Genomic DNA, 21,270 nt, shown 5'->3' on the forward strand with positions numbered 1-21,270 from the left:
GCATAAGATTTTTGTCGGCTTTAGGCTATCTTAAGCCTCTCCATGATTAATTTTACTTTCTCCAATGCATCAAACATCAAATCAAGACCAACCAAAGCGGTCTCACCTACCTCAAACCAACCAATTGAAGATCTACATCTCCTCCCATATAGAGCCTCAAATAGAGCCATCTGAATACTGGAATGATAGCTGTTATTATACGTGAACACAATCTAAGGAAAGTGATTATCCCAACTACCCCTAAAATCAATAACACACGCTCTCAATATGTCCTCTAAGGTCTGAATGGTCCTCTCTGGTTGACCATCATCTGAGGGTGAAAGGCTATGTTGAGATGAACTTGGGTACCAAGACCCTTCTAGAATGCTTTCCAAAAGTGAGAGGTAAACTGAGTACCTTTATCTGAAATGATAGACAACGAGACTCCATGCAACCTAACCAACACCCTGAGATAGTGTAGTCCTCAACTAAATAAGAAGTGTGGAATTGTAAGAAGTGGGCTTATTTGGTCATCCTATCGACTATAACCCATATCGAATTATGCTGATAACGCGTACGAGGTAAACCTATTACAAAATCCATGTTCACCACTTCCCACTTCTAAGTAGAGATGTTGAACTCCTGTATAGTGCCACTAGGCTTTTGGAGTTCAACCTTAACCTACTGATAATTAGAGCACTTAGCTACAAACTCTGCAATATCCTTTTTCATACCACCCCACCAATAGATTTCTCATAAATCGTGGTACATCTTCGTGGCCCCTTGATGAATGGAGTAACGTGCACCATATTCTTCTATAAGAATTCATTGTCTCAAATCATCTACATACGGCACACATAGTCTACCCTAGAAAAACAACACCCCATCTCTCTTTTGGGAAAAAACCTCTACTTTTTTATCTCTAACTGACTCCTTCAACTTAACTAGACTGGGATCCCTATCTTTCTTTTCCTTAACTTTGGCAACCACATTAGATTCTGAACTATTTTGAACCCATATAGTACCCTCAGTTAAGTTTACCAAATGAACATCTAATCTAGCAAGCTGATGAACTTTCTAAACTAAATTTTTCCTATCATCCTCAACGTGAGTAACACTACCCATAGACAACCTACTGAGGGAATCTGCCACTACCTTCACTTTTACTGGATGATACTGAACACTCATGTCATAATTTTTCAATAATTCTAACCATCTTCTCTGAAGAAAATTCAAATCCTTCGGTGAAAACACATACTACAAGATTTTGTGGTCTGTGAACACATCAACATGCACCCCATACAAATAGTTCCTACAAATATTTAAGAAAAACATAGCAACTGCTAGTTCAAGATCATGGGTGGGGTTATTCTTTTTATAGAGCTTAAGCTGTCTAGAGGAATAGGCTATAAATTACCTTTCTGCATCAAAAAACACCTCAAACTATCTCTGGAAGCATCACAGTACACAACAAACCCATCTGAACTATTTGGTAGCATCAAAACTGGGGTTGTGGTGAGTCGAGTCTTCAACTCCTGAAAAATCTTCTCACAAGAATCTAACGACTCAAACTTAGCATTCTTTTAAGTCAATCTGGACATGGGGGATGAAATAGATGAAAACCCTTCAAGAAACCATCGGTAATGGTCAGCCAAACCTAAGAAACTCTTGGTATTTGATTGAGAAATAGGTCTAGGACAGTTTCTCACCACTTTGGCCTTTTAAAAATCAACTCTAATGTCATGACCTGGGATAATATGGCTAACAAAAGCTACTGATCTTAGCTGAAATTCGCACTTACTGAATTTGGCAAACAACTAATGGGCTCTAAGTGTCTAAAATACTATTTTGAGGTGGTCTGCATGATCATTTTCATTATGGAAGTAGACAAGAATGTCATCAATAAGGACTATGATGAACATGTCCAAGTACTGCTAAAAATCTTGATTCATTACGTCCATAAAAGGTGGTGGGGCATTTCTGAGACCAAGGGACATGATTAGAAACTCAAAGTGACCATACCGGGTTCTGAAAGCTGTTTTTTGAATGTCACATTCTCTGACTCTAAGCTGATGATAGCCACGTCTGAGGTCTATCTTGGAGAAATAACTAGCACCTAGAAGTTGGTCAAACAAGTCATCGATTCTAGGAAGTGGGTAATTATTCTTGATTGTGAGTTTGTTCAACTGACAATAGTCGATGTACATTCTAAGAAAACAGTCTTTCTTACACACGAACAGAACTGGGGTGCCCCACAGGGAAATATTGGTCCAAATAAACCCTTTATCTAGGAGATCTTTCAACTATTCTTTCAACTCTTTAAGTTCAGCTAGAGCCATTCTGTATGGCGAAATAGAGATAGGCTAGGTATCTAGAAGAATGTCTATTCTAAAGTCAATTTCCCTTTCGGGAGGACCTCCGAGAAGATCTTTAAGGAACAATCTGGAAATTCCCTTACTACTGAAATTAACTCAAGACTGGGGGTTTCAAAATTAGATTCTTTGACTCGAACAAGATAGTAAATACACCCTTTGGCTATCATTTTCCTTTCTCTAAGGTACGAAACAAGTTGACCCTTAAGAACTGTAGTACTGCCCATCCATTTAAGGACTGGTTCATTTTGAAACTGAAAACGAACTACCTTATTTCTGCAATCCACTGAAGCATAGCATGAATGGAGATAATCCATGCCAAGACTGACATCAAAATTCATCATCTTAAACTCTACAAGGTCTACTAAAGTAACTTTCTGAGACACTGTAATCAGGCAGTTCCTGTACACCCGTCAGGCTGTGATAGACTTACCCACTAGGATAGACACTGAGAAAAACTCTACTAAGATTTTGGTACTGACTCTAAAATTAATGCCTATATAAGGGGTTACAAAAAAAAAGAGAAGCTCCATGATCTAGTAAAGCATAAATATGTAAATGAAAGACTTGCAATGTACCAGTAACCACATCAGGAAAACTTTCCTAATCTTGTTAGGAATAAAATCCATAAATCCTATTCTGATGCTGATTGCTAGTAGCACTAAAAGTGTGCCCTATTGAGTCGGGCGATTGGCTAGAGTCGGGCGACCAGCTGGAGTCGATGACTGATGAGACTAGATCGATCGGCACATATCCCTTCCCTTTTGAGCAACCACTCGGCACTCTCAAATCTTATTTCCTGGCTTACCATACCCAAAACATATATTACTACCAGCCCTATACTCTCTCTGATGGTTCCTACTATATTATTGTCAAAAAGTATTTTTGCGAACACTATTTACACTGCCTTTGGACTTAGAGCCTGGCGCCCTATCGCGATTGTCATTTTTAAACTTTGGCACAGGAGCACTAGCTAAAGATGGATCCAGAGCTGATGATTTCTGATGGAATTAGGGACGGTTACCACCCTCTGACCTTGGCTGAGCAAAGTTGAAACTACCTGTCCTAGCCTTCTTGTTCTCTTTTTTTTTCTCCTTAAATTTCTCCTCCTCAATCTATTGAGCATTGACCATCAACCTAGATAGGTCCATCTCCTTTATCAATATTGCAATTCTACACTTATTGACCATACTATCAGATACTCTAGGCACGAACTTGCTCATCCTAGACCTGTTATCAGCTACTACATGAGGAGCATACCTGGCTAGCAAAGTAAACTTGAGGAAATACTCTTTCATACTCATGTTGACCTATTTCAAGCTTCTAAACTCTAGCACTTTATCTTCCCTTAACTCCAATGGGAAGAATTTATCTAAGAAGGTTATAGTAAACTCCTCCCATTCTATAGGCCATGTGCCTACGCCCCTATCCCCTTTCCACTACTTAAACTAAGTATGGGCTACATCCTATAGTTGGTAAGCACCCAATACAACATTCTCACTAAACATTATCCCCATAATGTCTGTTACCTTTTGCACTATGTCAAGGAATTCCTTGTGATCTTCTTTAGACTTGGATCCCAAAAATAAAGGAGGATGCATTCGGGTGAAGTCCCAAATCCTAGATGCGACAGTATTGGCCACTGGGTTGGCCTGGATAGTAGCTGGCTGAACATTTTGAGTTGCTACAGAGTGAGCTAGAGTAGTGAATGCAACTGTGAACTCTGTATGAGAAACATGCTCTTTCAAGGGATCTTCCTAAATGGGTGGAGGTACTAGCTAGTTTTTTTTGTTAATTTTTATGGGAGGCATATTCTGTAAATAAAAGGAAGATGGAATTAAATAGAGAGTTTAACTTGAGCTCATGCTCATTCACATAATATGAACACTGAAAGAAGGAAAACTTTTCCTAAAATGTCTCGTAGCCTCTTGTCCATAAGTGTGGCGTGCTTCACAACCATGCATAAGATTCTACTCAATGCACCTTTCAAACTCCCTAGGATACCTTAAAACCTTAGGTTCTGATACTAAGTTTGTAACGCCCTGAGAATATACCCTGGGCGCTACACGGTGCCTATGGTCACAAGTTACCTCAAGCTAACCTATGATAGTGGTACCTACCTTGAGCCCTAAGTATATCTAATATCAAAAGATCATATGTAGGATTTAAATGAAAAAATCAATAAGGTTTAAGAACATAATTTTGATAATGTCTGTAAAACAGTACTGACAACACTGATAAATAACTAATGATAATGAAAAAAACTAACTGTCTGTACTAGTCTAAAAATCCTCTACTGACTAATTGTGGAGATGATGGGACAAACCCCCTACTAACTCCAACTAAATAGAAAATACTGAACTGATAAGGTAAACTAAGATAAATAAACCATGTCCTCGAAGTATGAGTAATCACCACTGCTACAGCAAATAATCTGTTATGTCTATGCATGATCAGGGAACTGAGTTCCCAAATATTAAATATCATAGCGCAAAAAATGGGTATACAATTATTATTTCAAATATACTGGTATGCTAAATGAGGTTAGGATAATATGCATATTTTTATGTGCAGGAGTAATAAATGACTAAATGAATATCATGAAGTACTGAGTAGAATGCATAGAATATGTAAAGACTGAGAATGCATCACCAAGCATAACATATGTTCTGAATGTAATCTGTAAAGTAAAATACTGAATACTAAAAATGGATAACTGATATCTATATACTATGGTCAGCAAAATAGAAAATAATAACTGAGCTGAATACAAGACAGATATTGTGAGAGCTATCATCTAACCGACATGCCCCAATGAGCTAATTGGGGTCCAACCTATGACCCCAGTTGGAAGGGTGTCAGTACCGTGCCACGATTACTAACACATGGCTCCATGGATTTACTAATCTACTAAACAACCAGGATGTCAAGCCTAAACTGATGGATAGCACCCGGGTAGAGTCAAGCCAAAATTGACGGGTGACACCTTATATCCTACACTGGCTACGTAGTTCTGGAATCCAAGGACTGCTACTAACGACTCTACCTAACTGATGGAGAACCCGTCATCACTTCATTCACTTGGTGCTAAATCCTACTCCTAACTGAAAGACCTAAAATATTGGACTGCCTATGCTTAACTATTTAAAATACTGACTGAAATGATAGGGCTCGTAACTATTCTGTAACCATTCAATAAATATTAAAAACAAGGTAAGCAGCTAAATTTATGGTATTCAAACCCCTAGGACTCAATAACAATAATAGCAAAAATATCCTAAAACTTTGAGGACATGATATGTAAGCATTTATTCAAAACTCCTTCTTGTGGGAATTTCATCAAATACTTGTAATTCATGGTTTAAGCTAAGCATGGGAATAGTTTTAAAACTTGTAGTAATAGCATTATTTCCCTACTAAAATCACCAATTAAGGGTTAATTTAATGAACAACACCATTCAAATTTTTGGGGATTAATAAGAACAACAATTTCATGTAAACATGGTATAGAATTAAATTTCATGGGGCTTCATGGTTAAAATTACAATAACTTGTAAAAATCAAAACTTTGGATTTGAAGTTGGGTTATTGGACCCCATGGGTCAAAAGGACCCATGTATGAACATTTAACATACCTCAAAAGTTTAAATCTTGTAGGAGAATAACTTTTCTTGAAGGTTCTTGAATGGTGACGCTTGGATTCTTGAATTTTCTTGAAGAAGGGTTTGAATCTTGTTCTTGGGGAATGATCTAGAAAAAAACCCTAATTTTGATGTTAAGGATGAATGAGAAGTTTTATTGTTTAAGTTGATAGAATTAGAGGTTAAAAAGTGTGGGAAAAGACCAAAAAAATCTCATTACAAATGTCATTACGTCGTTGTATGGACTTGGTTGATGATTTGGGTGATGGACCGTCACTCAAGTCACTGACTGTCACGTAATTCATCAATTTTTGGCCAGAAAACCACCTCACTGCCTGAAGTTGATGGCCTGGCTTGATGTTCCGTCAACTTTTCTGTCACACTTTGACAGCCAGATAGCTTTCTGGTAAAACGGGCATAATTTTCTACCCCAATATCAAATTAATGCAAAATTGGTATCGTTGGAAAGTGAATTCAATTATATATATTTATATGGGTCATGCACTCAAAAATTCTTAGTAAAACGAAAGATATGATGGTTTGAAATTGACTATAGCATCATTTTTCTCAAGAACTCAATCTGTCAGGGATATTTTGATTCATCTAATAGGTAGGAGTTATTTGAGGCCTTAATATACACAAACTCATTCATAAAACTACCAAATCACTATAATTTATTTCTCATTAGCTTCAAGCATGGTTCTAATATCAGTTTTGATTCTCGGGGTATTACAGCTTGACACCCGCAAAAGCTTTTGATGATAATCTAGATAAAAAAGAAAATTTAATTCCTGTTATTTGAAACTTTACTTCAAGATCTTCCTGGAAAATGAGATTTTAATTTCTGCTTAAGGCCCTACTAAAAAATTGGGATTTTATGTTTCAAAAAAATGAAACCTTTCTCTATCATAATCTTTGTTTGGGATAATTTTTTCTAGTTTTGGCTTTGATTTCAGGAACCCACTTGGAGAACATTGCACAGAAGTTGCAAGTCAAAATATTAAAAGTCAAGAGCCTTCCTGAAGAACAGGGAAATAAAATTGAAAGTCAGATACCCACCTGAAGAAAAGAGTGATAAAATTGCAAGTCAGGAGCCCGCCTGAAGAACAGGGTGATGAAATAGCAACTCAAGAGTTACCCAGAAGAACAAGGTGATAAAACTACAAGTCAGGAGCATGCCTGAAGAACAGGGTGATGAAATTTCAAGTCATGAGCCCACCTACAAAATAGGGTGATGAAATAGCAAGTTAGGAGCCTGCCTGAAGAACTTAACGATGAAACTAAAAGTTAGGAACCCGCCTGAAGAATAGAGTGATGAAATAGCAGGTCAAGAGCCCACCTGAAGAATAAGGTGATGAATGGTAAGTCAGGAGTCCGCCTGAAGAACAGGGAGATAAAATGGCAAGTCAGGAGCCCCCCCCCAGAACCGGGTGATAAAATTGCAAGTCAGGAGCACGCTTGAAGAACAGGGTGATAAAATGGCAAGTCAGGAGCCTACCTAAAGAACAGGGTGATAAAATTGCAAGTCAGGAGCTTGCCTGAAGAATAGGATGATGAAAGGTAATGGAATTGAAAGTCAAGATCTCACCTAAAGAATAGGGTGATGAAATTGCAAGTAAGAAGCCCGCCTAAAGAACAAGGTGATGAAATTAAAAGTCAGGAGTCCGCCTAAAGAACAGGGTGACAAAATTATAAGTTAGGAGCCCTCCTGAATAATAAGGTGATAAAATTACAAGTCAGGAGCTTGCCTAAAGAATAGGGTGATGAAATAGAAAGTCAGGAGCCCACCAAAAGAACAAGGTGATAAAATGTCAATTCAGGAGTCCGCCTAAAGAACAGGGTGATGATATTGCAAGTCAGGAGTCCGCCAGAAGAATAGGGTGATCAAATAGAAAGTTAGGAGCCCGCCTAAAGAACAGGGTGATAAAATGGCATGTCAAGAACCCGCCTGAAGAAAAGGGTAATGAAACTAAAAGTCAAGAGCCCGCTTGAAGAATAAGGAGATGAAACTGCAAGTAAGGAGCCAGCCTAAAGAACAAGGTGAAGAAATTGAAAGTCAAGCAACAAGGTTAATAGATTGAATATCAAGAAACAAGGTGAAGCAATTGAAAGTCAATAAAGTGAGAAAATTACAAGTCGGGAGCCCGCCCTAAGAATAGGATGATGAAATTGAAACTCAAATGATTAAAAATGGTGAGTCGAGATCCCTCTGTGAGAACAGGGTGATGAAATTGAAAGCCAAGCAACAAGGTAAGAAAATTGTAAGTCAGGAGCCCACTTGAAGAATAGGAAGAAGATTTTTAAATTCAGGTTCGAATTTAGAAGTACCACCAAAAGAATAGAGTCCATTTTTAAGTTCATCTACAACATCAGATTTTGTATGGAGAAAGACTTATTCTCAAGTTCAATCCAAAGAAGATCAGATCATTCATCACTTTTGAAAGCATTGAAGATTCAAGTCAAGAGTCAAGAGAAGCTGCATAGATAGGATTGTTTTAATGTCAGTTATCTTTAACTTGTAATTATTATTTTTGATGTAATAATAGAGTCACAGACTGGAACCTCAACAAGGCCTAACTTGACTCTCTAACTCGGTATAGTCCACTTTCTTTCTAACCCTTTGAGATACCTGTGACTCGATTCCCTTATAATATGGGTAAGTAGGATTTCCAAAATCAAGAATGGGTTGTATTCCTTCTGTCTGTTTTCTCCCTTTGACAAATGGTAGGTCAAAATTCAGTCTCATTGTCTACTTTTTTGTCTGAAAATACTTTGTGTTCACACTCAAAGAGGGGTATGATGTAGACATATAACTTTGTCTCTCTCGAAAACCTAATTTATCTAGTTTACTCTCGCCATACAATGTACCCTACCTCCATGTGATGATCCTTTCACAAAAAGACATATAATGAAATTCCTAACATATTAAAAACCCATCCAATCAAAATTCACCACCTCATCCTAATTCTATCCACTTTACACCCCGATACGCCCAAATTACACCTCTCTTATTAGAGAGTAAGCGATCGCTGTCAAATATAGAATCCAACTAGGTTGGATGTCAAATCCCACAGGGAATACAATGTTCACTAAGTATTGTGATTGTTATTAGACTGTTGATCTAAGGCTCCAAAATAAAGAGGGTTTGGAAATGTTAACAGTATTCTTTTGTATTTATGTTACACAAAATTCCAGCTACTCAGAGTAAATATAGATGTAATTTCAATGAGAATGAATTAACTAGATTTATGCTCACCAAGATGTTCAAACAATTAGGGTTGCGAGATTGTGTTGGAAATCTAACTTATGTATCCAATTGCAAGAATTATTAAATTCTAAGGGTTACCCATATGTTTCTCAACCTAATGAGTATTTCACCCTTTACTTCTCTCAAACTTAAAGGATTCATATATTATTCAAGAAAACTCTCATGAGGGTTGATCCTATTAAGGCATCAACCCATTAACCCAAAGGGTAAACCTATGGAGTTCATGTGAATCACGTTTTTTCCCAACATCCACTTTCTTGTCAGACAAGTGGAGTTTATGGGCTCACTTCTCAAGTTTGCAACCAAGAGATGTTATTAAGATGAAGAAAATTCATGCAATTTTGATAGATATTAGAAATCGAACCCATTCACAACCCCAAAATAGTTCTCTACTTCAAGGCTTTCATAACCCTGGGTATGGGAGTTTAGCTACTCATCTCCATATAATAAATCAAAGTTATATTAATGTTTATAAATAACTTTAGAAAAGTACTTACAAAAGTCACAATATTGTTCTTCCCAATCTTTGATGGAAAATATGACAACTAATGATCAACTCTCAATCTCTCGATTCAAATCCCAATGAAAAGTAATACAAAGCTCTCAATAGAAGAGAAAGTATGAAACAGAAGACAAAAGATATAGAATAAATCTAATACTTGCAATTTATATGATTCCTGATTGGGGGTTTTAATAATTCATACTCATATTTTCCATGTTTTGGTCGACGGTTCATCACATGTCGATGGTCCATCGCCTACACAGTCACTAGGTGTCCAGTGACTCCATGTTCTACTTTCAGGCAACGAGTAGTTCAACGGCCCATCGCAAGGTCGATGGTCCATCGCCTGAACCGTCATAGGACTTCTACTGATGATGTGTTCTATATTAGGGCGATGGTTTATACTGACGGCCCATCGCAGGGCCGACGGTCCGTTGCCTAGACCGTCGTATGATGTCCAGAGTCTATGCCTTCTGCTTTTGGTCAATGGTTTAAACTAATGGATCATCGCAAGGTCGACAGTTTATTGCCCAAGCCGTCGCTGATCATTTTACTTCTATGTTTCTCAAGTTGTCTAAGTTACCCTTCACACTTAGTCCTTGTCCTGAAAATGCCAAAATACCTTGTTAAATACAACAGTGGATGCTTGAAAATACACAATTATCCTAAGAAAAAAGCCTAAAATGTTTCGTCAAAAGACGAAACATCAACACCCTCAACTTAAGGAAATTCTTTGTCCTCAAGCAACTCAACACCAGGATACATATATGAACAACATCATGATGGGCATTTCACAGTGAAACCAACACAATCATACAATCATTCCATAACCCATTTGGTTATGCTATTTTATCATACTTGGATCTACTATTGGCATTAACTATTAATCAATATATTGACAGCTACTGATACAACACCCCAAAGAAATAAATAGAACAGATATAACTCACCATGCCCTCACAGCCAAAGAAGCCCACCTCACATCATATATTTAAATCATGGAAAAAACTAAGCTCTCACTCTCAGAAAAGAAGTTACCAACACAGTGCACATCTATAAGTATACCCTTATCATCTAATGCTCTCTTATGATTGACTCGCCAAGATCAAATAGGACTTGCTATGGGTTGTAATGAGGTTTTAGGCTCGGTGAAGGTTATTCATTTGGGTAAGTGACTTAAAGTACAAGAATTTTACTCTCTTTACCCTTTTTGGTAGCTACTTAACAGAATCAAGGACCCTTTTATTCATTCATAGTTATTTATCGGCGCTCTTGTCATAACCCCTTTTTTTTATAAGAACACGTCATCATCCACTATTAAATTATGCTGATGCAGAAGATTGAGGTGCACAATATCTATTTAGATTTCTAACTAGACTAGGGCTGGATTCTACCCCTCAAATTACTTTCAACTCAACCTCCTAGGCTTCTAATAATCCAGTAGTAGCCACCCTCAACTTAGGTGATATTCCTAGGTTAAAGTGCACAATGTCCATAATTGGACCAGGGCCAAAGCTAAATACATAACACCTTCTAGAGAGTGAATCAAACTTATTTGGATAGAAAAATACTACCACATCTCAAAAGGGTTGACAAAGAGAACACAATGTTTTTTATGGGTCAATTATTTGGATAAGTAGACTAACAACACAATATGGCCTACTATCCTCTCTTATTGAGTCAAAACACACGACAATATCTAATGAACTGGGTAAGTTCTAGGTGTAACACTTATGTTAGAACTACACAAATACTCACCCATACAGGCACTGAATTAATTTCTATCCTACTAATTCTCGGGATTCAGATCATACAACTATGCTTTGCTTTTTACTAACTTCTAATTTCATTAACAGAGTCACACATGGTTGCACAACATATTGCCACTTGGTACGAGGAATTAATTACACAAAAAATGAAAAACATAATTTTTCTACCATTAGTTGTCATCCACATATATACAATAAGGTGCTACCGAGAATAGAACATTTATTTCATGCAACCATATTACCTACAGAACATGAAAATGAAAATAGCAAAAATAAAAATGCAACAACTTAGACATGCCGATAATATCGGCAACACAGCTGCCCCATGGTACAAACACATCCCACCGCCATAAAAAAAGATAATGCTTTGCCCTCAAATGCATAAAATTTTAAGTATAAAGGAGGGGAAAATACTTATCATGCCTTTTATTCAATCTGAAGCATCAGTAAAGTGTGGTGAGGATACTGTGTCCTCACCTAGTGCTATGTTGAATCCCATAGTGGTGGGAGTACTCATAATCTCTCCCTTCATAATTGGAGGTACCACATCTCCAGCCAGATCTATAGATTGCCTTCTAGCTGGGGCAGAACTTGTAGACACTCTAGCTGATTCATCTTATACTCTTTTTTTTCTTCTCTCCTTATCTCTTCTTGGCCTCTTCCTTGCCTTTCTCATATCATACTCAAGTCTCTGCTCAGGTGATATGGCTTCTAGCCTCTTTTTCTTGACATCTTTCTTTGCAGCTTTCTCAGCCTTTTCATATGTTTCAGCTATTTTCTTACCCTTATCCTTAATTGGGCGCCCAAATAAAACCAAGCCCTCATCCTCATCACTAGCAATCTGGAATGGATCAAAGATGGACTGTGGTGGCTGCTAATTTATCTTGTCTATATCTGTCCGAAATCGTCTAGTCTTCTCTATCACATTAGCAAAATTTGGGATAGACATTGTATCAAGCTTCTTGTTGATTTACTCCTCTATTCTATCCATTCGCAGCTGGATATTTCTGAAAGAGTGCAATGCTTCTTCTACAATCCGCTCAACAAAGGTTTTGAAATCTTTCCCCCATATGGTCATTTGTTTTTCATCCTTTTTTACGGCCCGTACAGTCTTTGTAAAGTTTTCATGGTTTATCCTGTACTCAGAATATTGGGGTGGGATACATTCTAGTCTAGAATCCCACCCGTAGGCATTGATCTGAACCTACAGACGTAGTAGAAGTCACAAACGTAGTAAGTGGCAATGGCATACCTATAAGACCCTCTGACGATTCTAAAACTGACACTGACTGTGTTTGTAGAGCTGGAGGTCTGCTGACTCCCATATCAAACCTTGATTTATCCCTCATCTTTTCAATGTCCTATTTATGCAGCGCTTGGACCTCATTATCAACCCCACTAATCAAAGGGACATTTGTTTGCTTGCACATGTCAGTGATAAGGAAAGAAAATGTCAGTGCCATCTGAGTTTTGTAAGCATGGAAAAATAGCTCATCAGAGATAATATGACCAAAATCGATTATCAACCCTTCAATCAAAGCATCCACAATCACAACTCTAGTAAGTTCCAAGCGATCATCACCTCCAGTTGGCATGAGCCTTAGTCGCACAATCGCCTACCAAAACTTAGATCTGAAACTGAGGGATTTCTTTGATATTCAGTCATAGAGGTCGTGTAACCATGAAGGCTCGCCCTCATCTATCAGGATTCTCGCTAACCAGGGCCTTTGTATAGCCCATGTGAATAATCAATGCTCCAACTCAGGAATTTCCCCTGGTATCTGATAATCGGTCCTAAATAAGAACCTTTTCAAAGTCCACTCTAAAATGTCAATATCAACTCCACGGATAGGAACTATCTCAAGCTTGTTCATGTCAGCAACTGATGCACCCGTGGGATAATTCTTTTTTAGCAATGCTAAATATTTAGTAAAAAACTCGCGAACCAAGTTAGGTTGGTAGGATCCAAGTGGCTTACTCATCGAAGATAACTCATACTCATTGAACCACCACTCGAGTTTGGGATACTCGTGTAGGGTTGTTGTTATGATCCGATACTCCTCAGAAATTGGTCTTTTGATTGGCAACCTATTCGTTGATGCCAACCCTTTGTAGAAGATATCTCAAGCACCCACCACTTGCCATCTTATCGCTTCCCGCACTTGAGGATCCTTGCGTCGGATTAAGTTAGGATTCTCTCATTGGGGAGCCTCTTCTTAAACAGGGTTAGAAGTTTCAACCCCCATCTCAACTAAAATTAAATTGGAGCTGCTGTTGCTACTATCTTCAACCTTCTCTTCAGACGAGGAGGATGAAAAAATATTTGATAACTTCATCGAGTGTTATGGGCTGGTACGTCAGACCTGGAAACTTGGACTCTACCCCGACCTCTGGTTTATGGTAATTTGGGAGCCATAATACTTGCAAGTGATACGTTATCAGTTCACAAACTTAAACTAAAAAGTAGAAACAATTATAGACCAGCGACGACGAGGGTGATGGTCTGTCGGTCCTGCGATAGTCTGTTGACCCAAACCATCTGGGTCATTCCTGTTACATTGATTCTGAGGAAGTGGCGACGGTTTGAGTAACAGGTTGTCAATTATCCGATGATCCATCGCATTGATCGTCGTCTGCCATTTTTCTCTTTCAGGATTTATTTCGATATTTTATCAAACACCTTGCATGCTTTCAGTTCAAGTAAAAGTTTTTATGGCTTTTTCAACATTATTCCACCACTCATTTTGCTTTTCTTGATCTATGGGCTACTCAGACTTCACCTAGGATCTTTTTCATATTTCAACTCAATTTATCCCCACACATGAAAATTTTAAGATCAAAGAAAGTTTCTTTACCATTAAAGCCTTATCATGAGTTCTTGATTCTTAAAGTCGAGTAGCATAAAGAGTAAAGAAGATTTCATACCTAGAGTTGTTGTACTTGATTCTATCCTTGACTTGCACTCAAAACACAGGACACAGTATGACAATTTACTTTTGTAGAGAACTTTTGTTATTTATAAGTGAAAGAACAATGAGGAGATGAAGTTTAAATAGAAGAGGGAAAAGGGAAGTGGAAGGTTTTCAAAGAGAATAAAAGGTTTCAGGTACGTTGAATAATATAGGGGTTACTCAATCACGTCAAATTATCTATTTAAAACTATTTGGGTCAGATAAGAATTAAAAATTTGGCTATTTAAATTAATCTAACCTGGCCCACTGAAATAAGGTTAAATGCGATGGTTCATTTGATGGTCCATCGAATATGCGAAAGTCCGTTGGTCGATCCGTCATCCCAATCCAGTGAACATACCTTATGACTCATCAGCGATGGTTCGCTCAACGGTCTGTTAAACTTGCGATGGTCCATTGGTTAAATTTTTGCTCCTTTTCTAGTTTCTGGACATTGACGTGATGATTACCACGATGGTACATTGAGCCAACGATGGTCCATCGGGTGACCCATCTATCACCTGAAACTTCTTCTACTTCTGTTTTCCCTGCTTTATTATACCTGCACACTTCCACACACCCTTCAACATGCATAAATCAATAAAACAAACATTAAAATAACCTAAATTAATGATACACAACAAACATAATGTGAGTTACCTCCCACTAGCACCTAATTTATCATTGTAGCACGAGTTAGTTATCTCGATTACTCAGACTTCATCGAGATAGAGAGTAGAAATACTTTTTATCGAGTCTTTTGGACCAATATAAAGTTTTACTAGTTGCCCATTGACTTTGAAGACACTTCCATCTTTATTTTCAAGTTCAACTACTCCAGATGAGTAGACTTGACTAAATTTAAATGGGCCTGACCACTTTGACTTAAGTTTACCTGGAAACAGTTTGAGTCTGGAGTTGAATAGAAGTCCCAAGTTACCTTTTTGGAAATATTGTTTTTCAATCCTCTAATCATGATACTTCTTCATCTTCTCCTTGTATAGGTCTGCCCTTTTATAAGCCCTGAGACAAAATTAATCCATCTCATTTAGTTGAGCCAGTCTTAGCTCTGCTGCCTCCTTCCAATTTAGATTTAATCTTTTGAGTGCCTGTAAAGCCTTGTGCTCCAGCTCTATAGGTATGTGACATGCTTTACCATAGAATAACTGACATGGTAACATACTGATGGGTGTCTTGAAAGCAGTCTGATATGCCCACAAGGTGTCATCGAGTTTCCGATACCTATCTTGCCTACTAGCGTTCACCATTTTGTCTAGGATGGCTTTAATCTCCCAATTTGAAACCTCCACTTGCCCACTAGTTTATGGGTGATATGGAGTTGATACTCTATGCTGTTTCACCCTATATTTCGCCAAGGCAGCTCAAAACACTTTGTTGTAAAAGTGAGATCCTCCATCGCTTATAATAGTGAATGGTACTCCAAATCAAGAGAAGATGTACTTTTTGAGAAACGCAACAACTCTCTTACCTTCATTATCAGCCAAGCCAATGGCTTTAACCCATTTTGATACATAATCAATAGCAACTAGAATGTACTTTATCTCGTATGAGCTTACAAAAGGGCCCATGAAATCGATGCACCAGATGTCAAATAATTCTACTTCCAGCATCTTCGTCAAAGGAATTTTATGCCTCTTGGAGATTAAACCCTACCTCTAACATTAGTCACAACTTAGCACGAACTCATGAGCATCCTTAAATGAAGTTGGCCAATAATAGTCACTCTGCAACACCTTTCTAATAGTTCGATCACCTGCATGGTCACCTCTAACTGGGGAAGCATGACATGCTTCTAATATACTCAATACATCTACTTCTGGCACACATCTCCTTATAATATTGTTAACACACCACTAAAATAGATAGAGCTCATCCCAGAAGTAATGTGTCATATCATGAAGGAATTTCTTTCTTTGATGAAAAGAAAGATTTTCCGAAATCACCTCGCTCATCATATAGTTTACAATTTCAGCGTACCCAGGCATTTTCTCCATAACAGCAGCCAAGATCTCTTCATCCAAAAATGCATCATTGATCTCTATTTCACTCTAACTACTTTCTCAACTTCTATCCTAGATAGATGATCTACAACTTGGTTTTCGCAACCCTTCCTATCTTTGACTTCAAAGTAAAATTCTTGGAGCAGGAACACCCATCTAATCAACCTTGGTTTTGTGTCCTTCTTAGCCATTAAATATCTCAAAGTTGTGTGGTCAGTATGGACCACCACCTTGGTTCCTAGTAGATAAGCCCGAAATTTCTCAAAAGCGTAGACCATAGCAAAGAGTTCCTATTCGATGATGGTATAGCTCTTTTGAGCTCTATTCAATGCTTTGCTGGCATAATATATTGGATGAAACAATTTATCCTTCTTTTCCCCCAACACAGCTCCAAGGGTAACACCGTTTGCATCACACATAATCTCAAACGATTTCAACCAATCTGGTGCAACAATGATAGGGGATTCAACCAACTTCCTTTTAATCTATTCGAATGCCTTCAAGAAATTATCATCAAAGTAGAAATTAGCTTTCTTCTCTAAAAGTTTGCAAAGTGGGTTTGCAATCTTTGAGAAGTCCCTTATAAAGCTCCGATAAAAGCCAGTATGTCCAAGGAAACTATGCACTCCCTTTATAGAAATAGGAGGTAGTAGCATCTCAATAACATCCATCTTGGCTTGATCTACCTCTATCCCTTTTTCTAAAATTTTGTGCCCGAGAACAATGCCCTCCTTCATCATGAAGTGGCATTTCTCCCAATTAAGCACGAGATTGACTTTTGCAAACCTCTACAAAGCCCTACTCACGTTCTCCAGAAAAAACTCAAATGAATCTCCAACCACATAAAAATCATCCATGAACACCTCCAAGGTGTTCTCAACCATATTCGAGAAAATAGACATCATACACCTTTGGAAGGAAGCGGGTGCATTACATAACCCAAACGACATCTGCTTGAATACAAAAGTGCCATACAGGCATGTGAACATCATATTCTCCTGATCTTCAGGATAAATACAGATCTAATTATAGCCAGAATATCCATCTAAGAAGTAATACCAACCCCTTTCTGCCAACCGATCAAGCACTTGATCCATGAAGGGCATTGGGAAGTGGTTCTTTAAAGTCCATGAGTTCAGTTTGTGGTATTCCATGCAAACTCTCCAACCATTCATAGGCCTGAGAGGAATCAACTCGTTCTTTTCATTTGCAACAACAGTCATGTCCCCTTTCTTAGGCACACATTGAACTGCACTTAACTATTTACTGTCGAAAATATGATAAACCACTCCTGTGTCCAGCCACTTAATAATTTCCTTCTTAACCACCTTTTTCAATAGTGGGTTAAGTCGGCGTTGATGCTCAATGGTTGGAGTATAGTCTTTCTCAAGTTGTATCTTATGAGTTCAGATGCTAGGGGAAATGCCAATAATATCAGCAATAGTCTAGCCTATTGCTTTTTTGTACCTCTGAAGCACCAAAATAAGTGCTTCCACCTACTGCTCGCCCAAATCAGCTATAATAATCAAGGGTAATGTGTTTTTATTGCCCAGAAATATGTACCTTAAATGCCCTGGAAGCTCTTTCAATTCCAACACCGATGGATCTTCAATGGATGACTTCGTTGATGGTGTTAGTCGATTATTAAGATCAAGATCTATCTTCTTAGGAGCATAAGAGTATGATCCCATTCCTGTCAAAGCACAAATAGTCTCTTCATACTCCTCAATGCCTTCACGATCAAAATTTATAAGCACTGCAGCTAAAGACTTGACAACAAACTTCTCCTCTATTGGCACCTTCTGCTCATCCTCATAATATACATCAACAATTAAGAACACACTCATTTCTTTATGCTTCTTCATTGGTTGGCACACATCAAAGAGCACCACTTCATCATTTATCCTAAATAAGAGCTCATTAGCTTATAAATCAATCAACATACTTTCAGTTGCGAGGAAAGGTCGACCCAAGATTATGGGCTCCTTGAAGTCCACCTCGTAATCTAGAATTATGAAATCCGCAAGAAATATGAAGCTAGCCGCCTTCACCAGCACATCATACAAAATACCAAAAGGTCATTTTACCGACCTATCCACCATCACAAGTCACATGATGGTGGGTGTGGGATCTCCCAAACCTAACTTTTTATAAACAGCTAGCGGCATCAAATTAATGCTCGCTTCTAGATCACAGAAGTCCTTAGAAAATTCCAGAGACCCAATTGTATAAGGAACAGTGAATGCTCTTGCATCTGCCTTCTTCTGCACCAAGGACCTTGTAAAAATAGTACTACAATGATGGAGATTATCCACCGGTTTAGCTCACCGCTCTTTTCTTCGTCACAACATCCTTCATAAATTTAGCATATCTTGGCATTTGCTCAAGCGCCTCTATCAAAGGCATATTTACTGTCAACTACTTCAATATTGCCATGAATTTACTAAACTTTGTGTCATCAACCTTCTTCTTCAATCTCTGGGAGAAGAAAGGTGGTGGTTTTGGGAGAGTCTTCACCACAACTTCCTTTTCCTTATCTTTCTCTTTTTCCAACACATCAACCTGCTGATAATTAGAAGGGGTATCAATTCCATCCAACTTTTTAGTCTTCATTAGATTACCTTCTTCAATATTAATATCTTTACTTACAGCTTTGGCCAAACAAGGGCCTGATAAAACCTTACCACTCCGTGTGGTAATATCTATTCTTGCACCATAATTTTAGAGGGTTTTTTATTATATCACTTAGCAGTGTTCCACTCTTCCTCTGATTTAATACTGCTAAAAGCTGGCTCATTTGTTGCTCCAACTGCTTGATAGAGGTAAAGTGCGAGTTAACCAACTGACTCTTAGAAGATAAATCGCTCTTCATGGTAGTCACTCCAGAGTTGGTATCTTCAACTCACTTTAACAATTTCTCCATTATTTTCTCCATGGAAATCTTGCCAGAGCTAGTTGCAGCACTATCTCTGCTTTTGGGCGGTACATATAGCCCACTCCTATCATTCTTACCTTTCCAATTTCCTTGCTCCGTATCCTTGTAACCAGCCTTGTTGTAGTAGTTTCAACCTTGATTTCCTTGGCTATTTCCTAAAAAAAAACCCTGATTATTCAAATAGTTAGCTTCTTCTTTTGAATGAGAATCATCTCTACCTTTGACTGCAACAACTTTCACTTTTTCAGTCTTTGCAGATAATAAATGCTTAGTCAACAGATCCATCTGCGTCTTTAAGTGTGCCATGTCTTGATCATGTTCTTCCTCTTTCTTATGTTGTTTCACAGTCATGCCAATAGACACAGTAGGGCTTGCTACCACAGAATCCATGGTATGCCAAGCTCTACTTTATTTGGTCATCCAATCAAGCATCTCTGAGGCCTCCTGAAAAGTGAGATCCACAAATGATCCCCCTGCAGTATTATCAATACTACCTTTGTAATAGAGTTCAACGTCCAATAAAGAGTCTCTATCAGATGAATATCTATCATGTTATGGTTTGGACACTGCGTCAGCTTCTTTTTGAACCTCTCTCATGTCTCATGAAGGGCTTCGGTTGGAAGCTTCCTAAAGTTGTTGATCTCATCCCTTAACTGTACCCTTCTGGAAGGTAGAAAAAACCTTTCTAGGAAAGCCTCTTTCAATTGTCTCTAGTTGGTTATAAAATCGGGTGTTAGCTCATTAAGAAACAATATTGCCTCCCCAGACAGAGACAATGGAAATAAACATAGGCAGATGGCATTCTTTCCTACTCCTGAGTTATCAAAGGACTTGCAAATAGTGACAAAATTCACTAAATGCATATTGGGATCATCTCTCAAGAGTCCACCAAACAACTCCTTCAAATGAAGGAGCTGGATCATTGTACTGGTAATATTAAACTTTGCTCCTGGTGCTAGAGGTGAAGGAATAATAGATCCAGTGGAACTAGCTCCGTCCATTCTATCTTCATCATCATTAAGATCAAATGCATAGCTTGACGATCAGGTCTCGCCCTAAAAGGATAGTTTCTATTCATATTTCTATTCACTAGTATAGCTATATTCTCTGAACGCCTTCGATTAGAAGGATCTAACATGTCATCATCTCCCAAATCATCATCAGGATTAGGATGACGTGCTTCCTGACCATCATTCTTCTGATTTAGTTGAGCTCTAGCCAACGCGGCTAGTCTCTCAATATCTTGGAGTTCTATCATTCTGCCAATAAATTGCGGTTCCAGATGTATTGGAAATAATGGTGCACCCGATCTCTGTGTACTTGGAATACACAACAAATCCCCTACAAAAATAGAAACAACAAACTAAAGTAAAATTTGACAAACTTGACCAAAGTTCTATTAACAAACACAAACTTAATTGACAACCGTATTCCCCGGCAAAGACAACAAAATTTGATACACCCAAATTACATCTCTCTTACGAGAGAGTAACCGGTCGCTGTCAAATATAGAAACCAACTGGGTTGGGTGTTTAATCCCACAAAGAATAAAGTGTTCACTAAGTATTGTTATTATTATTAGACTGTTGATCTAAGGTTCCAAAATAAAGGGGGTTTGGAAATGCTAACCGTATTCTTTTGTATTTGTGTTACACAAAAGTCCAGCTACTGAGAGTAAATATAGATGTAATTTCAATGAGAATGAATTAACTAGATTATGCTCACCAAAATGCTCAAATAATTAGGGTTGCGAGTTTTTGTTCTAAATATAACTTATGTATCCAATTGCAAGAATTATTAAATTCTAAGGATTACCCATATGTTTCTCAACC

General features: G+C 38.0%; 1 protein-coding gene across 1 annotated transcript; it reads right to left on the reverse strand.

The window, feature by feature from the left end:
* Positions 1-18,611: 18,611 nt before the first annotated feature.
* Positions 18,612-19,116, reverse strand: LOC124887698. The gene is made up of 3 exons (XM_047397594.1): positions 18,967-19,116; positions 18,832-18,921; positions 18,612-18,767 (listed from the first exon to the last, which is right to left on the reverse strand). Exons 1-3 carry the CDS (start codon positions 19,114-19,116, stop codon positions 18,612-18,614), a joined length of 396 nt encoding a protein of 131 aa, XP_047253550.1.
* Between the last annotated feature and the right edge of the window lie 2,154 nt (positions 19,117-21,270).

The sequence above is a fragment of the Capsicum annuum genome, chromosome 10 (genome assembly GCF_002878395.1).
Source record: "Capsicum annuum cultivar UCD-10X-F1 chromosome 10, UCD10Xv1.1, whole genome shotgun sequence".
Lineage (NCBI taxonomy): Eukaryota > Viridiplantae > Streptophyta > Magnoliopsida > Solanales > Solanaceae > Capsicum > Capsicum annuum.

Coding starts and splice junctions, on each gene's coding strand:
- LOC124887698 (XM_047397594.1), bottom strand. CDS start 19,116: ATGAAGACTAAAAAGTTGGATGGAATTGATACCCCTTCTAATTATCAG. Junction 18,922..18,966: donor CCCAGAGATTGAAGAAGAAG/GTTGATGACACA, acceptor ATATTGAAGTAG/TTGACAGTAAATATGCCTTT. Junction 18,768..18,831: donor TTGTGACGAAGAAAAGAGCG/GTGAGCTAAACC, acceptor TCCTTGGTGCAG/AAGAAGGCAGATGCAAGAGC.